Genomic DNA, 25,297 nt, shown 5'->3' with positions numbered 1-25,297 from the left:
TTTTCTTATAAAGTAATGTGCAGCCCTGCTGAAGGAAGAGTAGTATAAAATAATACAATATAAAATGTTAAAAAGTAATGGTAAAGTAGTTTGCTGAAGTATATGTTAAAAGCAGATAACTAAGTCAGATTTTCTGTACTCTATTATTGAGCCTAATGCTGTATGTATATGGAAGTACTATATAAACTTTTCCTGCATGAAAAATACTGATTTGAGGAAAATATGTCACATTTTAATATGGAAAAATGCCTCAGCAGAGTATTTTAAATCTGTATAAGCATTCTTCTTACTGATTCTCTAATTAGTTTCTTTTACATTTAGAAATAAAATACCAGGAGTGCTTATATCTTCCCTTTCTTGCCCATTTTTTTCTGACAGATCTATGTTCCTTTTTCATGTCATATTTCATTGGTATCTTTCAATCCTTTCTTCCATTTTGCTGCATTTCTTTTCCATGTTTTGCTTCCAAAAGATAGACAAATATTTGCCTATCTTTTGTTGAGGGATCATCCCTCTGCCCTTAATATAATGGAATAAGACTTTCTTGTTTCAACCCTTTGATGGAAATTATAATAGCTTTGCACACTATGCCATCTGAATTTTAAAGACTAGGGCAGGATGCTTATCCTTCCTCTTTCTGTTTCTTGATCATCATCTATTCAGGGAACAGGGGAAATATATAACCACACCATTAAACTTGTCTTGGGAGCCTAAATGCCATAGATTTCATACTATCCTCCCTGATGTGTCTGTGAAGATGGATATGGAATCATGGCTTCTGCTTCAACCTTAGCTTGCTTTGTTGCTTGTACTTAAATAAACAGCAGTTTAAACTTAATTTGTTTAGTAAAAACAAGCTAAAAATTCAGTTTTCCCACTAACTATAGCTTAATTTCTTAATTGACAAATTATGATTAATTAAAAAGGAAAACTTTGTAATTTGGAGATTGTACTGAAGGAGAAGGAAAGTTGAGAGACCACAAATTTTGGTGGACTCTAGAAAAAAATATTGTACTGTAACTATAGTTTAGTATTGGATTTGACTGAACACTTTGCATTTGAGAAGAAATTACACCTGGTGGATGGAAGTCTTAACTTGTCACTATTGACAGGGAGAGTAGTTAATTACAAGCCTGAATTTACTTAATGTGTCTTTGTTGAGTAAACAAAATTTGGCTTGACACTCAATTATCATACTTACAAGTATCATGCAAGATTTTAAATAATGATTTTAATCACCAAGATAAATAATTTGTAACTATTTTTTTGCCTCAGTAAGTGAGGAAAACTAGTTATTATAGTAATTATATTTTGTTTTAATAGTATTTATAGTACAAATGCAGTTTATTTAAAACTTCTGGTCATCAAATTAATTTCTTAATGCCTTTGTTTTGACTGCTTATAATACCTGTGAAAGACACTGAGTAAGAATATTTCTTGAAAAACAAGTCATCATCCAGTATTGGCTATGTTAAAGATTTCAAAAAGGAGTTGGAGAATTTTAAGCAAAGTTGTGATTCTCTATTATATAGCAAATAACTAGATGTGCACAATGTTTGCTTTCAAAAAGTTATCCACACAAAGTTTGCAAAGCATCTCATTTCAAATATTGTATGAAACTTCTAATTTAAGAAATGGTTTGTTCCAAACACACCAAAATATTTTAGTTTGGATTAAATCTGTCACTGAACTCAAGTTTACTCAAGTCCACATTCAAAACATTTTAAAATGCTAGAAAGCAGTCTGTTTCATAATTGAAACAGCAGTTGTGCATTGGGCAAATTAGATGTATTGTGAATGCTTGCATTAGAAATGAACTTTTTTCTGTATTTGTACAAATAAATACTCATGTTCACTTAATAGAAACATAAGCATCTTATATGATTATGTGCCATCAAATCAGCATTAAATCTTATCGACCATATGGACCTTCTCCACAATGACCTGTCCTCTCAGGGTAACATGATAATAGTTTTCCAATATTTGAGGTGCTGCCACAAAGAAGAGGGGATCAACTTATTCTCCAAAGCAAGACAAGAAGTAACAGATGGAAACTTACCAAAGAGAGATGCAACTTAGAACCAAGAAGAAATGTCTTGACAGTGAGAAAAATTTATCAGTGGAATGGATTGCTTTCAGAAGTTTGGGTGTGCCATTACTGGAGGTTTTAAAGAAGAAATTGGATAGCCATTCTAGAACGGTATAGGTGCCTTCGGCTTGAGCAGGGGTTAGACTGAAAGATCTCCCAAAGTCCCTTCCAACTGTGTTATTCTGTTCTGTTCTGCTTTCATCTCCTTTTCAATCCAACGGAGGTTGACTGTTTTTCTCAGAGATACACTGAAAGTCTTGCAGGATGCATCTGTGTTTAAATGATGTTTCTCTAAACTGAATTCTGGATTTATTCTATGATCCATTTGTTTTGTTGGTTATTCATAGTATTTCCATGAGTCTTCCCCAATGTTAAAATTGTAAGGAATCAGTAGTTTCCTGCTTCTTCCAAATTCAATTTGCTCCATAGAATATCACAAGGAAAACATGCAAGGATCTGATCTTTGTATATATAGATATATCATAGATTCTGAATGTCTTTTCCAAGGCTTCATTTCTGTCTTACTAATACATTTTCCAAGACTTCACTATTAATCCTACCAAGTTACTTGTCAGTGTATTTTTTTTTACTACTGGCTCATTTATTGTTAAAATTTGATCCTAAAAAGCAGAAGCCATTTCAATATCCTTACTGTCAATTCTAAGTGTTTGCTGTGGTTATTGTTATTAATTTGTTTTTTTATGTTTAATATTAGTTTCATTTTTTTCTTTGATTTTTATTGCTATAGTTAATAGGCAATTTGCAATTTTAGCCATGAGAGTAGTATCATTAGTACAGTATAGTTTGTTATGTTTCTTTCTTTAGTTGTAAAACCATTCAGTCTCCCTCAATACATGCTCCCTCAGCATATAATTTGAATAATTAAAGAAAAACTATACTGTTTTATTGATTTGCTAGTCATTTTTGCCATGTCAAGACTATAGTTTCCTGTTCTATATGTAGATTTCATATGAGGACAATGAAATTATCTAGGGTTTCGTTTTCCTCAAAACATTAGACATCTTGACATGGTTCGCACAATTGAAGATCTTTCTATATAATCAGTGATTTGATAGTTCCTGGCTTTCTCAATTATGCAGCGTGAATCAGCAATAATGTTTTTTCTCGGCAGTTTCTAAAACCATCTTGAACAACTGGCATCTCGATTTCCATGTAGGACTCTAATCTGGATTATCCTAAGCATTATTTTGCTAGGATGTGAAATCAAGGATATTGTCCAATAGTTTGCATATTCTATGCAAGTCTCCGTTCTTTGATATTGGTATATAAATTCATCTCTTCCACTGTATTCACCACATGTGCTGGGTTAGTTTGGCTCGAACCTTTACAGCTTCTGTTGTTTGCCATATATCGTACTTATTCCGTAAATTGTTAACAGAATAACAGAGTTGGAAGGGACCTTGGGGGTCTTCTAGTCCAATCCCCTGCTCAAGCAGAAATTATTGAGTTCCAACTTGGTAATAACCGGAATGCTCATCTAATGTAATTCTATAGTATCTGAGGTTCTTGTAAAAGGTGACATCTTGTAAAGTATATTGAATACTAAGATCTTTACCATATAGAATTTTGGGATATTTCTTCTATCTTTGATCTTTTTTTTAATCAGTTGCTGTCTGTTCACTAGTTTTCCTTAGAATTCAAATCTAATGAAAGACAATCTAAAGTTGGACTTCCTTCTGAGTTTCAGCAAGTTTTGGAGGACTTTCCTTTTTCTTCCCTATTTGTTTTAATCTCCAGTGCTTTTAGAAACTGACTATAGCACTTTTCCTTGTCTTTTCTATAAATTGTTTGAAATTCTGTGTTCAGTTACTTTCTGAATTTTTTTTGTCTTTCATGGCTTTGACTTTTCTTCCCTTGGCCATTTCAATGAATGACATCCAATTGCTTTGGGATTTCAAAGCAATTCCTGATATTCTCCCTGAAAATAGTCTGTTGAAAAAATGGAAGAGAGGGAGGGAGGGAGGGAGGGAGGGAGGGAGGAAGGAAGGAATCCAATGTTCTTTGCCAGCTTCCCACAAAGAAATTCAGTGGGGAAAAACACAAGGAGATCAGAAGTTGCTCCCTTTGCTTTTTGGCTGCCTGTGGTCATTCTGTTTCTCTATTTTTATGTAAAAAAAAAACCCATGAAATGATGACCCAATTGATCTAGTTCTTTTTAAAATTATCTTTAAATTCTCCAATTAAATGAGTACTAGATTGAGATTTAGAGGCTTGAAACTGACAGACAAGTACCTGCACTACTTTGTGCTTTTGCTGCTATTAAATCCATTAGGCTGTGCTCAGGAGAGTTCTGAAGGCCCTAGCCCAAATTCTGCAAGGAAGAAAAGCTTGTTATTAATTACCAACTCCCAATAATAATAATAATAATAATAATAATAATAATAATAATAATAATAATAATAATAATAATAATAATTATTATTATTATTATTATTATTTCTTTTAAAATGGTAAGATTCGTAGATATATAAATGTAACCAGTGCATAGAACAAACTAAATGTTTCAGATATTTAGGAGTTGTCTTCCAAGTCTACATTAAGAAGTCAGCCTAAATTAACCATACCTCCTTGGTTGTAAGAAGAATGTTGCAGCAATTATAAGATTCCATTGGATACAGGGAAGACTTCATTTTAATCACTAATACATTTTTAATCGCAAAATTGGCAGCAAAATTACTAGATAGAGTACAATTAGTCCTATATTCCAATTTAAGACCATTTGACCTTTTTCTCTAGTCAAGTCCTCTTTTATGATTCCTAGATGTTAATTCAAACGTTGTGTTCAGGCTAGAGCTTTGATTAATTGGAATCAAAAGCCAGCTTCTGGCAAGTTAGTATGGCTAAGGATCTTATTGGTTTCAACTGGACTGTTGCCCTTTCTAATATCTCACCATCATAGGTCATGAAAAAGGAACAGCATTATGAACAAACTGACATTCTATGTTTTCTCTCTGTGCAATAATTGTTATTTTAGGATTACATAGAGTCAAAGAAGTAATAAAAGTATTGGATTCAGAGCATGCAATGGTAAAATAACTTAAGCCAAACTACAATAGTATATTGGTTTCTTGGAAAAATCCAGAGAATTTCTCTTGCAGCCGATCTGTTTCACTTACCTCCCTGAAGTAGTAATAGTTCATTCTTAAGTGTCTGCTTTAATAAGCTCACTACAGCTTTTCAATATTATGAAGGATCATGCAAAAAAATTTCCCCCTAAATATAGTTATTACTAGAATTTTTGGAAATTCAAGAGGAAGCAGATAAAAGGAAATGCAACCAGGTGTTTGTTGTCTGTATGAAATGTATGTACTTTTGGAGCAGCAGTAGAAGGAAGGAAGAAATGATTTGAAAAATAAGAGGGCTATTGGGAAATTGTTCTTTTTAAAGAGATGATTGGGGACGGGAGTTTAGAGGAGTAGAGCCAGAGTTAGCCATTAAAATGTTTTTGATATTAAATAGGGATTCTTGGTAATTTTATGGGTCAGAAATGAAAAGCAAAACAGAATTAAACAGGTGCACTTTAATTGATCACTCTTGACTATATCTTTTACCAGTGGGGATGGCTATAGGCAAATAAGGGAGCTTCCACTTCTTGTTTTAAAGATTGTGTTCATATCAGGATCTCTGGCTTTTTCCCCTCGTGTGTTAATTCTAAATGGTAAGCAAAATGTTTTGATGTTTATTATTTTGGGATGTTTAAAATAGAAAAATAAGAGACAAATGGTATCATTTAACTAACAAGCCAGAAGCAGTGTCTTTATTTATTTACATCAATTGTTTATCATACTGATCTTGAGAATCTGGGTGGTGTAGAATGAGGTTGGAAAATGAAAACAGCAGAAATCGAATAGAACAAAGCATATATGCAGGCCAGAGTCTTGACCTACAGTCCATCAATCAAAGCCAAACAAAGATGTTTTATGGCAGTTAACTGCCAGGAAAAGCATATTCTAGAAATTGAGGGCCAGTATAGTGTAGATAAGGCATGCTGTGACTCCTGTTTAGCTCCCATGCAAGGGGGAATCTGAAGATGGCCATACAACTTTGACAAGTAGTTGGAGTCAGGTATGGGGAATGATCAAGCTATGTTCAGTGGAATGTTTATGTCTGATAAACCAGAATGGCTGTAGCCCTTAGCGGTAGGCGAGCAAAGATATTCTAGAAATGCTTTCTAGTATTGTAGAATAGAATAATAGAACATTGTTTCTGTTTGTTCCATCTCAAACTGAACAAAATGAAGGTGAGGTTATTTGAGTGTTTTCTCATGCTTCTTTCTCAGAATAGAGTACTGTACTCATTTTTTAAAGTCTTTCATGAGTGGATTCGTTATTCTTTCCTCACTCCCAAGGTCAGGTCTATATTCTTTTACAACAGTTTACAAATTCAGGCTTATGGTTGTAACCAAATTAGACATGCTTGGCAGTTTTTGGAAATGTTGTCTTTGTGAGCATTTGACCATAAGTACATAAAATAATGAATGAAGTCTTCATTTTCTTAGGCTCACAAAATTTTAACAGGTTGTCATAGACAGTGTAATAGCTGCATTGCATAATAGGTGGCTTCTATATAGGCATGTTTGTTTATTCCATGAGGCTATAAAGTAGACGTTGTCTTTCAAATCTTAAACATTTCTTAATTTTAGATAAGCAATTGAACATACCTCATAAAACTGGTGGAGTAAGTATTTTGATGTAAGGGTGGAAGCCAAACAAAGTGAAGTTTTGTTGTCAATTTGAATTCACAGTCTTTATAAAATATTGGTATGTGTGCATATGCTTCTCCAAATAAATATATTTGGTTTATATGCGATAAAATCCCTGAATGAAAATACAGAAATATCCAGCGTTTGAAAAATTTCTCCAATTTGCTAGTATACAAAGCAAAATAAGACATAAATAATCTGTCATCCTGTGAAAATGTGAAAATATAAAATTTGAAAAGTGTTCATACTTTCCTAAAAAATCAGTTATGTAGGGAAATTTTAAATGATAATATTTTAAGAGATACCCGACCTACAGCCTTCTCTTCAAGCTTCACAAAGCCATTAGAAATAATTTCTGTACTTACCATTTATTTTTCAAAATATGAAATAACCATACATTTGTATCCAGTTCAAACAGTAAAACAACATAAGTCAGTATCTTATGTTTCATACAACAACAAATTTTATGATAAAAAGCAACATAGCCTTTTAGCACTAAAAGTTATCCTTCCAGGATAAACAAGATTTTTTTTCCCCACTGAGTATCTAAATAAAAATACTTCTTTCTTCATAATGAATGAGAAACAATTTGGGGAAATTCTGAAAGAGACCTTTTCAGAAGGTACCTTTGTCGATGTACCTTCAGTGAGGTGTCGAGGAATAGAAGGATGTCTAAGGGAAGAAAACAGCAGGTCCAAAGCATGTAAGCTTTAAAAGCTTTAATAAAGTAAGCTAAGGATGCAAAGCACGGCTTCTGGAATTCTTTTCAGGAATTAAGACCTGCTTTGCTTTGAATGACTTGAGTGGGTTATAGAATAGAACACAATATTTGGCAACATTCCATGCTGTTATCCAGCTGCCTTTTCCCACGGGGAAGCACAGGGATTTTTTTCTCTTCAGACCTTGCCAAATCCAGCCCAATTTTTAAATGCCACCTTTTGCCTGTTTCTTCCTACCCAGCATATCTGCTTCAATGAATTTTTATTTTATTTATTGTATTTATTTGAATTGATAATATATAGTTTTGTTCTTAAAACAACTTTTGTGCTAATGTAAAGTCCCAGGCCCTATTATATAATTTATTTCAGTTGTATTGGAAAGTATAAAAAGATATCTTAACATAGACATAAATATGTGACCATCGTAAGACTATATATATTGTCTTCTATCTTACAGTATATCTGGGTTTGGGTCTCTGTCCATCTGTCTGTCTATCTAGCTATCTACCCCCGCCTCTCTCTCTCTCCCTGCTGCATGTATGTGTGCATATGTGTTTGTGAGCCCAGTAAAATAGTTGTCCTTGGACATCTATTTGGAGAAAAAGGCAGCAGCTTCTGAAGCAACTAGTTGACCTGAAGAAAGAATCAGCAGCTTTAATGATTCAAAATGGGATATTCATACGTGCTTTTCTGTGCTATGAAAACTTCATCTGAAGGATTCATATTGTTCTTGAACTGAACGTGTAATGCACTACAGTGAAGCATTATGAGCCACGATAAGATTTAGTAGTTTTCTTCAGCCTGAGAGGACTTCTACCTTTGGATGGGTTTTAATATGTCTCCTGTATTCCCTGACTTTATAACACTTGCTAGTAAAGATGAGGAGGACATGCTGTTAGATGCAAAGAGCCAAATAGTTGTCCATGTTTTTTAAGGATCAGCAACTAAAATTGATTCAACAATATCAAATAGAAACCTGGCTATCAGCTTTCTTATCATTGACAATTCTGAGTCATATTAGAAGCAAGTGATACAATCTACTGAAACCTCAGTAAAATTACTGCACTGAGCTTCTGGGAGTACTGCTTCAAAGAATAGGGTCTAATAATTTAACCAATTATTTTTACTCAGAAAAAAATGTTGCTGTCTGAGATTCTATAGATACATTAGACTAGTGGAAGAGAAGAAATATTTTATTGACATAAAGTAGACAAAGATATGGATAATGAACTGGACTCTATGATTCTGTCAGGTCAGTTTTATCTTCACTTAACTTCTGAGTATAAATTAAATACTAGTTCAATACTGTCAAAATGTTTTTCATTAAATAGATAGCATACTTGAATATATTATATTCTGAATTGTATGTATGGTAATTTGCTTATTTTCAAATTTTAAATGATATATTGTCTGTTAAAATTACTTATTTTAAATAAGGTTGATATTAGACCATTTTCAGTAGTTCCTGCTTCATTTAGACTCTTCATAATCAAGCATCTTGTTAAAAAAAAGGTTATGGACCAATTTATAAATTATGTATTATTGCAGTGAAGGGAAAGGAAAAGCACTTCGAATCCACTAGGGAATATTCCAGAATTCCTTAGCAGTGCTATCCTTTCTTTCTGACTGCCTAGTAAATAAGTGATAGATTAAGTGCTGTCTAGGCAACTGTGGAACTACTCATACAAAACATACATTTAAAAGTTGTATTTGTGAGAGAATTGCAAAATAGTTTAGAATCAAAGGACTGTATTTGCATAGTTACAAACTTGGGCACAGGTCCCAGGATTTGTAAAATTTATTCATGAGAATTGTAGATTACTCCATAATATTATTTGAGAAGTCTTCAATAATCAAATTTTTGACAATTCAAAATAGAGTCTGAATAACTAGAGTAATGGATGTTTGTCTGTCATTTTGTTTATTATTATTTGTGTCGCACGGAATGTGTTTCTGTTGCTTCTGACCTATCTGCATAGAGTTCCTATGATTTATTTATGAATTTTTATTTTCTGAGAGTGGTAGATCATATTAGGCGTTTCTCCACCCAGTTTTGTAGCCTGAAGCTAAAATTGTGGGAGCAAGAGGATTCCCATAGTTACTTATGATGTAAGATTTGAAAAATTTTATGTTTTGTTTCATTCCAAAGGATTGTGTTTTGTGGACTGTTTGGTTTCATCATTTTGTCTATTTTTTTCTATTTGAATTGTGCTAGCAATCTGTGTTTCAGTTAGCATTCTGAATTTTTAGAATATTTTGTCATTCTAAATAGAGTTAGTCATATTAGTTCAGCCTAGTTATATGGAAACTAAGTTGCTGCGATTTAGAAACAAATGGCTGTGAGGATTTTAAAAAGTATTTGATTGTAAGGATTGGCAGTTTCATTTCTCAAGGGCAGTAGTTGGCAACTTGCATACAAATTAGAGTCATCTGCTAGTCCCAACTGTTTCCATGTAGTTGCCTTTTACTGGCATTTTTTTAAAAAGAGCCTCAATGCTAGAATGACATAATTTTTTTCCTTGGAAAAATCATCACGAAGAATAACATAATTCCTCTCCTCCACTCCCCCTTCACTTTTATCAAGAACGTGGGATTCTGTTATGTAGCTTGCAGGTTAGACCTCTATCTAGAAATATTTCTTCAATCTTCTGGAGTAAACATAGCTATAAAAGTATTTTTAATCATGATGAAAGAAAATTGTTCTCTTTTTAATTGGAATTGGAATTTTATAGTGGCTAGAACAACTTTTAAAAAGTAAGCACTTGCAGCATGGTTTAAACTTGAAGATTTGTCTCTTAGAATCTCTCTTCAGTACCTTTATTCTTTACCAAGAGATGTGAAATATTATAATATATTTGACCATATTTAGTTTACCACTGATTGACCATAAGCATTTCCTTAACATCTGGAATATGGATGAATTGTTCCGGTAGGCACAGTTTGCATTCACAGGAGGGCAGTGAGTTCCTGCACTAATCATTTCAAGTTATTGAGAAATTTCAGTAAGAATAAAGGCTCATTTTAATCATTGAACATATCCTCTGCTATGGAAATAAGTAACTTTTTCCTGAGATAAGGAACACATTTGCTAACTTCCACTCCTGTTTCAGTCACATACACTTAAAGAAAAAGTCTAGAAAATGTTGCTGGCTATTTTAATTTGCTTTGTTACATGCACTGGTGAACATGATGTGAAATTAAAAGTACCATAAAAACTTAAGTGCCAGGCAACTCTACTGAAACAGCCTTTAATGGGAGAACTAGCATGGTCATAAATCTTATTACACAGTTCTTAAAAGCAATTCAGGTATGCAGTAAAACAGGATTTTTGCTATTGAGAACTGAAATGATTAAGAAGAAAATGAAACATACCCTTAAAACAACTAGTGTGCTATCTATTTTGTAATCGGGGGAGAGTTAAAATTGTGCCTTACAATTTTTTGTTTTGCTTTGTGTTTAATAAGTGTAGTAAAATACAATTACGGTACACATTTTTTCAATTATATACTGAACCATTATTAATCCCTAAGATAGAGATACGGTTCAGTGGTTTAGGATGTAGAAAAGGATATAATTACTTTTTAAATAGTGGATGAGCATTTGTAGATCACTAAAAATATTGCTTTCATAGATTGGAATCTCTCCAGAGTTCATATAATGGTTAAATACTAAACAGGCAAAATTATTAAATGTGAATCTATTTTCTATATGTATTTATATATAACGTGACATGATGAAAATGTGATATATAGACATTTATAAGCAACAAATATTGATGCTATTTTTGGTACTATTTTTGCGTTAAGGAAGAAATGAAATTATTATGATAAGAGATAGGCAGTCTGTAATACTGTATTTATAAATTTAGTCTAAGCACAAAATAATGTCTAATCAAATGTAGGATTAGATATCAGATCATATTGGAATGTATTATTATTAATCCATTAATGCCAACTTTACAAGTTATGAATCTTGAGTTGGAGTGTTTAGTAGAATGCTAATTTGCATGAATGCTTGTCTATGGGAGCTGCTGTTAAAGAACTGGGAATTGGAAACCTTGGATGATCTATTGCAATTTGTCCGAAAATCTATCACTAAGTTTCAAACTTCCATCCGCTTACCCTGTACTAGGGTAACATGTTTCTTTTGATTGAGTATAATCTGCTCTGTGGATGTCATCCTAGAAAAAGAATTTAAGGAAGTGTTGCAAATTTTTGAAACAAAGTTGGAATATGCAAAGAATGTTTTGCAAAATATGTACTATTACAAAATGTCTTGCAAAAACTACATAGAGCAGACTTCCTGGTGGACACACTCATTTTACATAGTCTGTATATCAAACTTATGCTGGCTGGACATGTTGAAAATGGTAGTCCATCATATCTAGAGTATCAGTTTGTTTGAAGGCACCTGAAGAGCTTCCAACTGTGTCAGTGTTATGTGACTCTACCTTCAAAAGCATAATTAATTTCATAATTAGCATGGAGAAATACGGGTAGTCCTTGATGTACGGCCACAATGGGGCCCAGAATTTCTGTTGCTAAGCAAGTGAATTTTGCCCCATTATTACCATTCTTGCCACAGTTGTTAGGTAATCACTGCAGTTGTTAAATTAGTAACACCATTGTTAAGTGAATCTGGCTTTCCCATTGACGTTGCTTGTCAGAAAGTCACAAAATGTGATTACATGACTCCAGGACATTGCAACTCTCATAAACCCATACTAGCTGCTAAGCAGACAAGTTTTGATCATGTGATAGTATAGTAGAATATCAGTAGTATCAAATTAGAGTATCAGTAGATTTCTCTGGAACAGTTGGATCCTACAGTAAGTGGTATTCAGAACTCTGTTCCTCTCTTAATCTTGGTGACAGAATTTATGGTTAAGAAAAGGCAAGCATCAGGTAATGGATTTGATAATTATTCATTTGTGATATGTGACTCACAGTGTAAGGGGTGGAAGCAGAGGTGGGTGTCTCCAGATTGGGTGAACCGGTAGTGGTGGTGGCGGGAAGATCTGCCCACCTGCCTGTATGCTTCTGTGTATGCGCAAAAGCATTGTGCATGCATGCATGAACAAACCAGTAATAAAATAAATTGAAACCCACCACTGGGTGGAAGGTTACCATGAAATGTACCAAGTTACAAATCTGTTTGCATATTATTATTGAAAATGCACCTATATGCTGTAAATGTTTAAAATGGTAAGCAGATACCAATATCTTGTATGGAGTTTAAGTTGCTTAAGGTATGCATGGGACCCGGTTATTTGAAAGGCCATATTTTCCTAGTCTACCCAATCCTGAGTGGGGAAGCAGAGTGTGTTATGTGTTATGTGTCTCTTAAGGAGGTCCATTTAGTGGGACTAAGAAGAATGGTCTTCTGAGTGAGGCCATACTTCCAGTGGAACATCAGTGATAAGATTAGGTCTCATCCTGATACTCTTTTGAAAGACTATGAAAACATGGTTTTACCAGCAGGCCTAGGAATCCCAGGATAATATGAAGCCAATCAAGTTACTTATTTGATTTTTTGATTGTGGTCACCAGGGAGATGAGGGTTTATTGAGTTTGATATTTAGAGTTTTATTTCTAGAATTATTTTTATTTACTTTTCTATAACAACCATAGCATAAGAGAAGTGAGCACTTCACAAAGCCAGAGTTGCAAATGCTGCAACAATGGTGCCCACACATGTCTACCAACATGTGCCAGAACATTTCATGCCTATAAAGGCCTTACAACCACCTGCAGATACATCGTGGATAGCCTACAACCTGTTAGATGTCAAGGTCCTTTTCAAACACGATGGACAAACATCATTTATTTCTATAAACCACTTGGAATTACCATGAGTAAATTGGGTGGTCATAAATATTTTCTAAATAAATAAATATTTTTTATTTATTTAAGTCTAAAAGCATACTACATTCCAAAAGTAGCTGACCTGCCTTTTATTTTTTGGAGAAAATTAAGAAATTTATCATATCAGAAATTATAGAGATTAATATATCATATTTTTGATCAAAATAGTGCCAATAAGCTGTTGCAGGCTGCGGGGATCGTTATCGCCACGCACTCCATTTTTGGCCTCCGTATGCCCCATTTTCAGTCTCTGCACTCTCCATTTTCAGCCTCCGCCTGGAATGGCCCAAAAAGAGGATGGGTGGAGGCCGAAAATGGGGCATGCGGAGGCAGCGATATGTGGCGATGATCCCCACAGCCTGGAACAGATGATCAGTGGTATTCTGGAAGGCCGATCCAACCGCCAGTCAGCTGCTCATGCTAAATCAGCCTTTGTGGTTTGTGGTTTGCTGCAAGGAGGCAAATTGCTGGGAGGCAGAGGACAAAGGGTGGGGTCTGGCGGGTGGGTGAGGCTTCAGCAACATTCACACTATAAGATCCATAGACATTTCCACCCACTTTTTTTGTGGGGGGGAGTGCGTCTTATAGATTGAAAAATACGGTAACTATTTTGTTTTTCGCAAATTACTTTTTTTAAAAGGCATTTGTTTCTTGATATGAGAATTATAAAATAATAAATCCCTCCCTACCGGTATTTAGTCTTAATCTTAAAGGAATATAGTTGTATAATTAAACTTCCAAGAATATATTTGTCTTTTGATGAATCATGCAGAACTATCTGGAAGGGCAGCTGATGTTTTACAAATTTGAACTCATTTCCTGGGAGAAGAAAAATATAGTTTAAATATCAGTGGATGTAAAAAGTGCCCACAGAATGGGAACTTGTGTGGCTGTAATAGTAGTAGTAGCTGTTGTTGTTTTGAACGCATACTAATATTTATTTCAGGATAGCAAAACAAACAGGCCAATTGGAACAACATCCCAAACCAAAACATGACTTAGACACAAAGGAAAAGAATGCTAATGCTGTTCTGATTATTTCTGTTATTGTCTCCACTGACAGGAAGTGCCTAGCAAGGTATGTATAGATACATTTGGGGTTTATTTAATGATCTTTGAATCAGAAATGGTGGCTTACTCCCCTCAATACATACAAGGGAAGGAGCCAAAAAATGTGACTTCATATAATGATTTAGTCCAGGAAAGAGCCAGAACCCTTGATTTGGATGACAACCCAAAAAAATTTAGAATGTATTTATTAGCTGTGCCTCCTTGTTAGGGGAATTAGTGTACGTAAACGTATTAATTATTGAAGTATATTTTCTTAGGATGTCATGCAAACTACGTTAATATGACGAAGTGTTTATTCCTAGGATCTCCAGAAATATTTTGAAATTACAAGTAAATTTTCAGAGTTTTATGCTAACTTTCAGTCAGTATCTGCCTTCTTGTAAGTTGTAACTTATATTTTGTTCTGCCTTTAAAATGTCAAAGAATATACTTTGGCTTCATTCTTTGTGACATTACTTCAAATACTTGAACAATGCTGCAATATATTTGCCTTCAGTACCTCTTCAGAAGATTTGGATTCTTATTAACTATATTATTATTAATTATAATTATTAATAATAACCTCATTGTCTGCTGATGGTGTTTCTTCATATTTCTCTGCAGTTCTTAAAAAATATATTGCCCAAAAGATTGTATATGATACTTAAAGTGGAGTCTAGCCAATACAGAATATAATAGAATGTTATTTCTTGTGTTTTGGAAATTATACTCCTGTTGGTTCACCCTAATGTAAGTGTATCTATATCATACACTTTATTCTGTTTAGCTTAGAATCTATTCAAACAGAAGTATAACAGTCAAATCAAGTATCCACATTCTATACCTGTGTGTTTGTTTCCTCTTTCATATGTAAAGAACTTTGCATTGGTCTGTGTTAAAAATTTATTTGGTTATTTTTAGCCTATTTTTAAAAAAGATTAATTTTATTTCTTTTTTTTAGAGTATTAGCTCTTCCATCCAAACTTTCTGGGTCCTTTCTGGGCCAACAAAGATAAAATGTTGAACTGGAAAAAAAGTATCTAGATCAGCCAGGATCCTTTTCTTCCACATGAAGATGATGTTGTGCTGCAAAATCAGAGGCCAGCGTATCACCAGTATGATTAATTCACAATTTCAGTTAATATAAGTACATACCAGTCTCCAGAGAAATTAGCCCAGACTTCAGTCTTAACACATGATTGGAAACACACGGAGATATGTAAAAACAGTCTTTTAAAAAAGGACTGAATTATCTTAGTGAGTTATGTCATGATTATGGCAAAAGTGTGTGCTATATCCTATTCCAGATAGCTTACAATCTTGGCTCTAAAGGTTTTCATGGCTGCTGGAATATGGTTATTTGCAATGTAAGAGACAAAACAAAGAAAGGTTATGTTTAAAGAAAAATCTCACCCTCCTCAGTAATCCACATCAGTAGTGAATGAATTTTTAGATTCAGTGCTCCCTAAGCTTAAGGGTTATTCTAATAAGAAAGCAAGAGTGGGGATTGGAGAAATAGGTGGAATGTGATGGGAAATGACAAAGGACAACAATGAGAAACCAAGAGACAAGCTACCTGCTGAATTTACTTTACTAGATAATGAAAAAGCTCATTCCCCATCTCTCTATGATTCCTGACTTTAATTCAACTCATTTCCCAGGCAGAGTAACTAGAAGGGCTTACTTTGGAAGGAAGGAAGTGAACCAGAGGCTACTCAAGTAGAAGCTGACACTCACAGCTGTGAGTTGAAGTTTATCTAGATTGTTGTTGAGAGAATAAGAACAAATTGCTTAAACTGCTGCTTCTAGAACACTTTACCTACTTCGGTAGACATTTTATTTTGAATGTTGCTTTGAATTTAGCTTAAACTAATTAGGCTCCAAATCTGTTTTGAAACTTGTCCCAAGTTCTCAATGGTTGGAGCAGAATAAACTTAACAGATTCTATACACTTTTGGAAAAACCAGTGTTTGCTTCGTCTTATATGCCAGGCAACTCCCCAAATTTCGGTTTACATGGGTCTCTGCAACAAATATCTTCCAATATATTGGGCCTAAGTTATAATGACCCATGTTCATTTAAGCTGCCATCTTCAAATTTGATAAAAGTTTCTCTATGTGGCTCATTCATTCCAGTACCAAAAAATGTTCAGGGCTTCACTTTAATTAAGACAAATTTGTTGATGTTAACATAACTTCATTATAAAGTTGAATACAAAATTTATTTTATTTATTTGTATCCTGCCTTTATTATTTTACAAATAACTCAAGGTGGCGAGCATATCCAACATATCTCCCTCCTCTTTTCCCCACAGCAACAACCCTGTTAGGTAGATTAGCTTGAGAGAAAGCGACTGGCCCAAAGTCCCTTAGTTGACTTTCATGGCTAAGTCAAAACGTGGTTTTATGGTTTCTAGCCTGATTTCTTAATTACTAGACCAAACTGGCTCTCTTTATATTGAGTGGCGTATGTTTTCCTAAAATAGGAAGGCAATAAGTTACAATAACTAAATTATATGAGACTTTTAGACCATAACAACCTGAAGAATAGTGGAAAAATAGCCTCCAAAGAGTTCTCATTCAGTCTCTTGAAAATAAGATGGTACAAAGCCAAGAACAATGTGTGCCTTAATGCAGAATAATGACAGATGCTTTTTAGTCAGTATTATAAGTCATATTGAATAACATCTGTAGATATAGTATCTTGCTCTTTAGTATATTTAAATCATCTTTACCTTACCAATAGCCAAAGTGATGTAGTGAATTAGGATTAGGAGGCCTCAGGTTCAAGGCTGCTCATAACCACAGATACTCACAAGTGATCTTGGATTAGTAACCAGTTCTCAAACCAGCCTGCCCCATAACTTGTTACAGGGATCAAAGAAAGAAATTCATAACATTAACAGCCAATTGCATTTACCAATAGCATTCGATATAGATTAGCTTGCACTGCATTCCTTGATCCCGCATACCTGTTGGCAGAACCAGAACTCCTTCAAAAAGTCAGCAGGAGCAGGGGCAACCTAAATGCCAAGGGGATGGTGTTTCATAGGGCATATGCAATGGCAGAAAATATATTAGTAATTACAGATGTTTTGGGGTTGGCAGTATATTGTATATAAGGGAGTTATGCTAGGCCTACTTCATTTTTCAAGGAAGAAATATATTAGGAAAATTATATTTCACTTCTACAGTGGATATACTGTATATTTCCAATACAATTGCTTTATGTTTTCTCTCTCTTTCAATTACACTTTTTAATTATGTTCAAAAAGTATTGATGAAAGTTATAGCGTTTATAGATATAGAATTAGTTGGGTTCTTCCTAGCTAATAGCAGTTATGAAAGATCCAATGAAAGGTACTTGTCCGGTTTCCATATCTCTAAATCATGGAATGTTTTTAAAAGCATAACTGAATAAGCTTTTAGAGTGGAGTATTGTTAATTTTTCCATCATGTGTGTCTTTCTAATAAGGAATTGAGACAAGGGTAGAACATGTGTTCTTTTTAGAATGTTTTTATAGCTAATTTAAACTCTGGTGAAATCTAAACAAATAAATTCCTGAAAGGTTTTGCATGTTCTAGTTTAACCGATAACGTAACTCGGTTTTTCTAAATTTGTAGAACAAAACTGTGTGAGTGTCCTTGTTTTATGTTGGCATTTCCAAGCTGGAAAGCCAAAATCCCTTATTCTTTATCTTTGAAAATATAATACATGTTTCTTTCATCTTCAACATGGAAGTATTTTATAGTAGATAAGGCACTGTGGTGGAAACCAGGAGGCTTTGAGTTCTAGTCCCACCTTAGGCATGAAAGCCAGCTGGGTGTCTTTGGACCAGTCATTCTCCATAGGTGGTGAAGATGGCATCCAGGAATAGGTTAATTCCATCTGTTAGCCAATTGGACTGAGTCTGCAATCTTTAAAGTCATGCCTCTTCTGGTAGCTCCTCCCAGCTTTTAGACTCAGGACTCGATGTGTTATTTTCTCCCCACTTCCAATTCATAGAAAAAAGCTGTTTTTATATCTTCAGCAACTTGGCTTGCCTTTCTTTTTAGTCAGGTTAGTAGCAGCCCTGATCCAGCAACAAGGGCATCAGCCCCAGTTCTCTGAGGGCTGCAGAGCAGCAGCTTGGCCTATGGCTGACTCAGAGCAGCACCCATGAGCATCGCTTTGGAACGCTGACCCCAGAACCATAGGCAACGTTGAGCAGCGGTCCCATCAAGGCACTGGGGCATTGTTCATGAGTTTTCACTCCGTGGCCCCACCCCAGGCCTCCATCAGTGATAGACGCCATTTTGAATCCTCCAACAGTGACTGGCGCCATTTTGAAAGGGTGTGAAAATTCCAGCAGCCATTTTGGATCACCACAAAACTGGTGCCTTTTCATAGTGCCGGTGAGCGTTCTCCCCACATGGACCCTGCCACTACTTTTTCAGGCCATATTTCCCTGCTGTCCTCCGGGCCTCTAGGAAATTTGCCACGCAGCACATTGAAATGGCTGATGCAAGTTTGGGGAGCTCAGCCTCTGTGGCAGAAGACCCTTGACCCCCCTCGTTCAGGGCATACCACAGGGACCTCAGGATCGAGGCCTACAAAGAAACGTCCAGTCCCTCAGTCAAGCTCTAAGGGGCACTCTAGAAAGGCCCCTTAAGACCATAGAACGGGCAGAAAGCAGGTGCCAGATGGCCTTAGACTGGGAATTTGCAAAAGCCCAGATGGAGGCGGCCAGAAGGATATCTGATCAATGATCCAGGGAACAAGTCAGCCCCCATCCATTCGAGGAGCGACTCTTTGCTATCGACAGCCCTCAGCGAGCAGAGTTATCACCTGATAGTGAGGAGGATCTTTCTTTGTCCCAACCTGAGGAAGTTGGAGATTGCTTTGGCAGTCCACCTAGTAGAGGGCATGGATTTGGGCATAACAGCCCCATTCCAGAGGTCAGTCTCGCCCTGTTGGCAACAAGCCTCTACCCTCAGCAGCCCAGACACTGGACCTCTGCCCAGTATGGCAGCCATAATCTCAGAAGCCATCAAGCAGGGGAATGAGGCAGGCCTACAGCCCAGGTCATCTCAGTTATCTAACATGTTTAGGTCCCAGGCTCATCAGGACTCCAGGGGATTCCAGTGGTTTCTCTCCCACCTGGATCACCTGCCCTCCGTATCTCCCAGTCAGGCTTCCTTCTCGGGGGAGGAAGAGGCTCATAGGGACTCAGATCTGTCTGAGGATGAAGGGCTAACTCCAGACCAACCAGCTTTCGTAGGCCTCTTCTGGCCCTCCTTATTCAGGTTTCTTCAAGGTCAGAAAGGTTGCCAACCTAGAAACTGCCCAGTCAAGGCTGGTGGCCCCCTCAGGATCCGGGCTTCCCCCCCTGTTTCCAGAACCAGCAGTAGAAAAGGAGGTGATTCTCTCTCCCAAATTATTTCTAGATGTGGTACAGAGGCAGTGGGCCTCTCCCTGGTCGGGTCCCTCTCCAAATAGTTAGGACAAACGCCTTTATAACATTGGCCCCAAGTTAGCCAAGGCCCTAGTGGTCCCATTTATTGACCCTCCTGTCACACCTCTGCCTGACTCCTCTGTTGTCACTGGCTCTCCAGAGTAGGGCCTCTGCCTGGAGGACAAGAGGTCTGAGGAGACCTTGGTCAAAAGCCAACAGACCGCTCCATGGGCGGTAAGAGTAGCCACAGCATCATCCTTCTTCAACAGAGCTTCTTTGCTCTGGTTGAAGCAATTGCAGGGCAGAATCCCCACAGGGGACACTAGATCCCACCAGGACATTAATAAATTGAAGGCAGCAATAGAGTTTTCCGCAGATGCATCTCTGAACGCTGCACAGTTTGCTTCTAAATCCATTGCCTCTTCGGTGGTGACTAGACGCCTCCTCTGGCTCAGACAATGGCAAGAGGACGCCAGACATAAATGGAGGCTGGCTTCCTCCCCCTTCTCAAGGGATCGCCTATTCGGGGACCCTTTAGATCCCCTCTTTGTAAAATCTAGAAATAAACACAAGATATTACCCTCCCTGTATCTAAGGGCAGAACCTTGCACCACTCGCATCTATATCAGAAGGACATCTTCGCTTCGTCGCACAGAGGCTTTGTTCGTATCTTTCCAGCCGACAACGATGGGCAGCAAGGCAACACCGTTTTCCCTGGATCATTGGATCAGGGCCTGCATAGTGAAAGCCTATGAACTGCAGTCCTTCCCAACACCAAGACATATTACTGCTCACTCCATCAGGAGTCCGGCCATGTCAGGGCATGGGCTGCGCAGGCTTCAATAGAAGAGGTCTGTCAGGACACCACCTGGGCCTCTCCATCTCAGTTTACACGCCATTACAAATTGGACAGCTATGCAGCGGCAGATGCCCTAATAAATATTAAGATTACTTTTATGAAACAACAGAATCCAGATCCAGTTTTCTATAATAGTATTTAAGAGGAAAGCATAAATTCCATTTATAAATGCACAGATCACTTTTTGTGGCTTGATTCATACACTTTGAGCCATAATATGGTCTGCTTCTTTTCAAGTTTTTATGTTGAACAAATCCATCCACTATGCTTTACAAGTCATGGTTTATAGATATCATACTAAGCTCAAATTGTAATGAAGTGCATTTTTTATATTCTAAAATTCTGCCTAGAAACATCAAGATCTTTTAGAAACACATATATTTGCATATGAGTCCTTCCTTTTTCTCAGGAAGTGGAAGAGTCAGGGCCAACACTTTCTTATTCATAATTTACATATACCAGACAAGCAAAAGAAAGCTGAACTGAGTAATTGATCTTAGAAGTAATGTTTAAATAGTTGATAGCTCAAATTTTGAAAGGTTTACCATCTACTCTAACTTCATTCTCATGTACTGATGATATAGGTATTGTGTTTCCACTATGTCATTTTTGTACAGATTGTAGGACTGTTTCCCATATGATTTTTTTTTACAGAGAAGCTACTTTGAAGTAGGAAAAATGCATCTGTTTGCATACTAAGAAGTTGCATGTTTATGTCTGCTATATACTGTAATAATTTCCAGTAGAAAAATCATAATGCATAAAATATAACTTGAGATTTTCTTTTCCGTTATTCTCAAACTCACCTCTTCCAAGTTAGTACCCTATGTGCATATACTGTAGTGTATATTATCCAGTGGCTGACCTAATCAGTAAAATAAGTTACCATCTTAATTATTAACTTAATATTTTCAACTAACTTTGTTTTTGCACATTTCAATTAACCTGTACAATCTTATTTGAGAATAAACCTTAGTGAAATTAAAGGGATTTATTATTAGAACACAACAATAGGATCGTATTCTTAAGTTCATAGATCTTTTTTAAAAAGACATTTCAATTAGTATATCCTTAAGTTATAGGCACATGGGGATCTAGTATTTGTCTTATGAAATTTATTTATTTAACTTATATACTGCCCTGTTTGCCTGGAGGTGCCTCTGTACTGTTTTCTGTACTATTTTCAGTGTTTTTCCATAGTTACAATTATTAGCTTATTTTTAATTATGTCTTAAAGGGACAAATACTGCTTATAATTGAGAATTAGGGCATTACTTAATATAAGAATACAGAATGGTATTTAGAGATTCTTCATATCTTTATTTAAAATGAATCCTTTTTTTATTCAGGAGCACTAAATTGTGTACTTTGGATTGTCTGATAAGAGGTTGTAATAAAATTAGAAAAAATTACCAGTGTTTTTTTAAGAGAGAATTTTTTAAGTTCTATATAAAAAGAATGTCTAAGCACTTTGCTTTTTAGGAGCAATAGAAATAAACGTTTCAACATTTATTCATTTCATACTATTTTATCATGTATTCTTCCTCTTACATAATTTTTGAAATAACCAAACCAACTGCTGTTGGCAGTTTGTGCAGGAAATTGCAGATGAAGGTAATCAATAGTTTACACAAAGAATTGAGAGACTGTTAGTTAAAATAGCTTTTCATGTCTTGTAACATGTAATCTTGATCCTTAAATATTTGAGGCCAGCTATTTCTTTCATATTCATTTGTAGCTGTCTATAATACATTTTTGTTGATTTTCTCTTTTAGGATCGGAAGCTGTCCAAATCAGAAAGACAACGGTTTAAGGAGGAAGCTGAAATGCTGAAAGGGCTTCAACATCCTAATATTGTTAGATTCTATGATTCCTGGGAATCTACAGTCAAGGGAAAGAAATGTATTGTTCTGGTTACAGAACTTATGACATCTGGCACATTGAAAACGTAAGTATATGCTAGTGGAGCACAACCTGAATTATCAAAAAGAAAAGGAAAGCATAGTAATTTCCATTTTAGTCACAAACCTCCCTAAACATGACATGGAGTATTTTTCTCCACTGTTTATGTTCCAGTTTGGCTTCAAAATTATGAACATTCTGGGACTATTGCTGTTTTGTAAGCGGGAAATGTTAAAGAGTTTTTTAGAATTTTATTTGGCAAACCACATTATGTCCATACTCTAGCAAATGCCCGGAATTCCAGGCAAATGAGTAGCAAGTGAGTCCTCTAGTGGTCAGTAAAGCATTGGCAAATATTCATAGTATTTTAATAGCATATAATGTTAAAATATGCTTATAATCAGAAAATTCTAATAGTTCCGTTTAACTATTTGAAACTAGAATTTCTTAATTGGAGACACATTTTTGAGGTGTATGCCTACTTTGCGGCTCCGAATACAAATAATTCAAGAGTATATGTGCCTGAAGACAGTACTTTTTTTAAAAAAATGGTTGAAGAACTGTAAGAAGGTCATATGATACGTGATATTACGTGATGGGCAGGGCTGAATGTTTTGGCTACTTTGGGGGAGGTACAAGGGAGTTAAGTGTTGAACATAGAAAATCATGCTAAATCGTGCATCATTCATTTTACCTCTTAATTTTGATATATACATTCTTTGAGATTCACAGATAGGGCCCACATTTAGACTAGGATTGGTTACATCTCTGCTAAATATTGGAAAAGAATTAATGAGAATTTCTAAGAGTACTGAGAACACTGAATATTCAAGTTAAGAGTAGTCTTAATGGTTTTTTTTTTAATGTTATATTTATATTCTTCCTCCAGGAAATCAGTGTACAGTATAGAGCAGTCATTCTTGCTGTAGTATCTTCTATGAAGCTCTTAAATGTTAAAAGTTTTAGAAGGGGTATAGCTGGTATTTCAATCGAATACATTAGAAAATATTCTTAGCTAATAATTACCATCTATGTTTAAGGATGGATCAGGGATGGACAATGTGGTGAATCTACAGGTTCTTTTAATGCTACCTGCCTGGCTTTCTATCGTTCCCCTCCCTTTTTTAATTTTAGGTAGATTATTTTAATTAAAAGGCAAAATAAGCAAGTTGCAACATGCCTGAAAAATTATAAAAGGAGCATACTTTAGAAATTAGATTACTTTTCAAAGCAAAACTGGTTTTATTTTAATTTTTCATCATAGAAACAGTTAAGAAATCATGAGTACGTACACTGAATATAATTCCTAGTTTGCTTTATTTGAGTATGAATAACTATATCTCACCTTAATAAATACCCAGGGAACAGCCAGATCTTCAAAACCTTGTGAAAGTCTAACAAGGATGGGGTCATCAGGATCTCTGGAGGAATGATTTTTTTGATGCCTGACAAAACCAAGGAATAGGCTTGACTGCAGGGACCAACAAGATTACTTTTTGGGGTGATGGGACATAGAGCACACCCTTTCTGCTAGACCTGATGAGTTGGGCAGATACAGTGGGGACTGGTGATCCTGCAAAAAGCCTGGCCCATGCCATGTGGGGCTTTATAAGTGTTTTTAAAGCCACAGATACTTTTACTGCTTTTAGTGTGGAGGAAAAATGCTCTTTAAAATGGCTGAAGTGCTTCTTTGAACCTACAAGACCAGAAAATCATTATGTGTATTTTGTGACTCTGTGTCTTGGAAGATCACAACTAACTATTTAAAAACCTTCATGTACTCAATGTTTTCACCATCTACTACCCATTGGAGATTCCTGAATGTTTAACAAATGCAGTTTTGTTTGATTTTTTTATGTATATATGTAAGTATGTATGCAATTATTTTAAGTTTAAGGCTAACAGGTTCCTTAATGACTCTTAAGTGGTTTACAATTAAAAAAGAAAGGCAACTAATACAGAATAAATTTACAACCATTCAACAGGCGACACACTAACAACAACAACAACAAAAGGATAGGAATCTTATTTCAAGGCCTGTGAGAAAACCACATTTTAAATGATTTTCTGAATATCATTAGGATGGGAGCTCTATGAATCTTTGTAGTTATATCATTCAAGAAGACAGGAGCACATTTTCTGGGTCTTGTTTAATTGACAGGAACCAGGGTGCAACTCCACCAGAGAAGAAGAAATAATTGGTATAGTTATTCAATTAGCCAGCCCCTTTGCAATGAAGAGCTTTATAAGTGATAACCAGACCTTGAATTGCACACAGAACCTACATCTTCCTGTGCAATTTATTTAGTTCTGGTATCTTAAACTCATTCAGAATTCCTTGACCATGTTTCTTTTGGTTTTCAATCTCATTTCTGACCTTTCAGGAGAGTGTGTGTGTGTGTGTATCTTCCTTTTGGTGAATATAGCGCTGAATCAGGAATTAAATAATGGTTATCCTTTGCTGCTTTTACTGAGCAGCTACTGATCCTTTTTTTTTCTTTTATTCTGAACATGTTTGAGGAAGCTCTCTTTGTTCTCTTTACCATTATTCACTAATCTTTGGCTTATTGTGAGAGGAAATCTATCATTGTGTGGTTACTTTCCCCTGTTTCTCCTGCTACTTCCAATTCCTTGTTGTGGAGCTAGTGTATCTGTCC

The 25,297-nt window shown here is 35.6% G+C and overlaps 1 protein-coding gene across 1 annotated transcript in view; it reads left to right on the top strand.

Annotated features, from left to right (window-relative positions):
- The window catches only part of WNK1 (WNK lysine deficient protein kinase 1), a 112,462-nt gene that overhangs the window by 8,229 nt on the left and 78,936 nt on the right, over nucleotides 1–25,297 (top strand). Inside the window, 1 exon segment of the mRNA XM_032221405.1 lies at nucleotides 22,514–22,686. Within this exon segment, the coding sequence (XP_032077296.1) occupies nucleotides 22,514–22,686 (173 nt within the window).

The sequence above is a fragment of the Thamnophis elegans genome, chromosome 7 (genome assembly GCF_009769535.1).
Source record: "Thamnophis elegans isolate rThaEle1 chromosome 7, rThaEle1.pri, whole genome shotgun sequence".
Classification (NCBI taxonomy): domain Eukaryota; kingdom Metazoa; phylum Chordata; class Lepidosauria; order Squamata; family Colubridae; genus Thamnophis; species Thamnophis elegans.
Note: the sequence above shows the minus strand (reverse complement) of the source record. Positions and strands in the feature narration are given on the sequence as shown.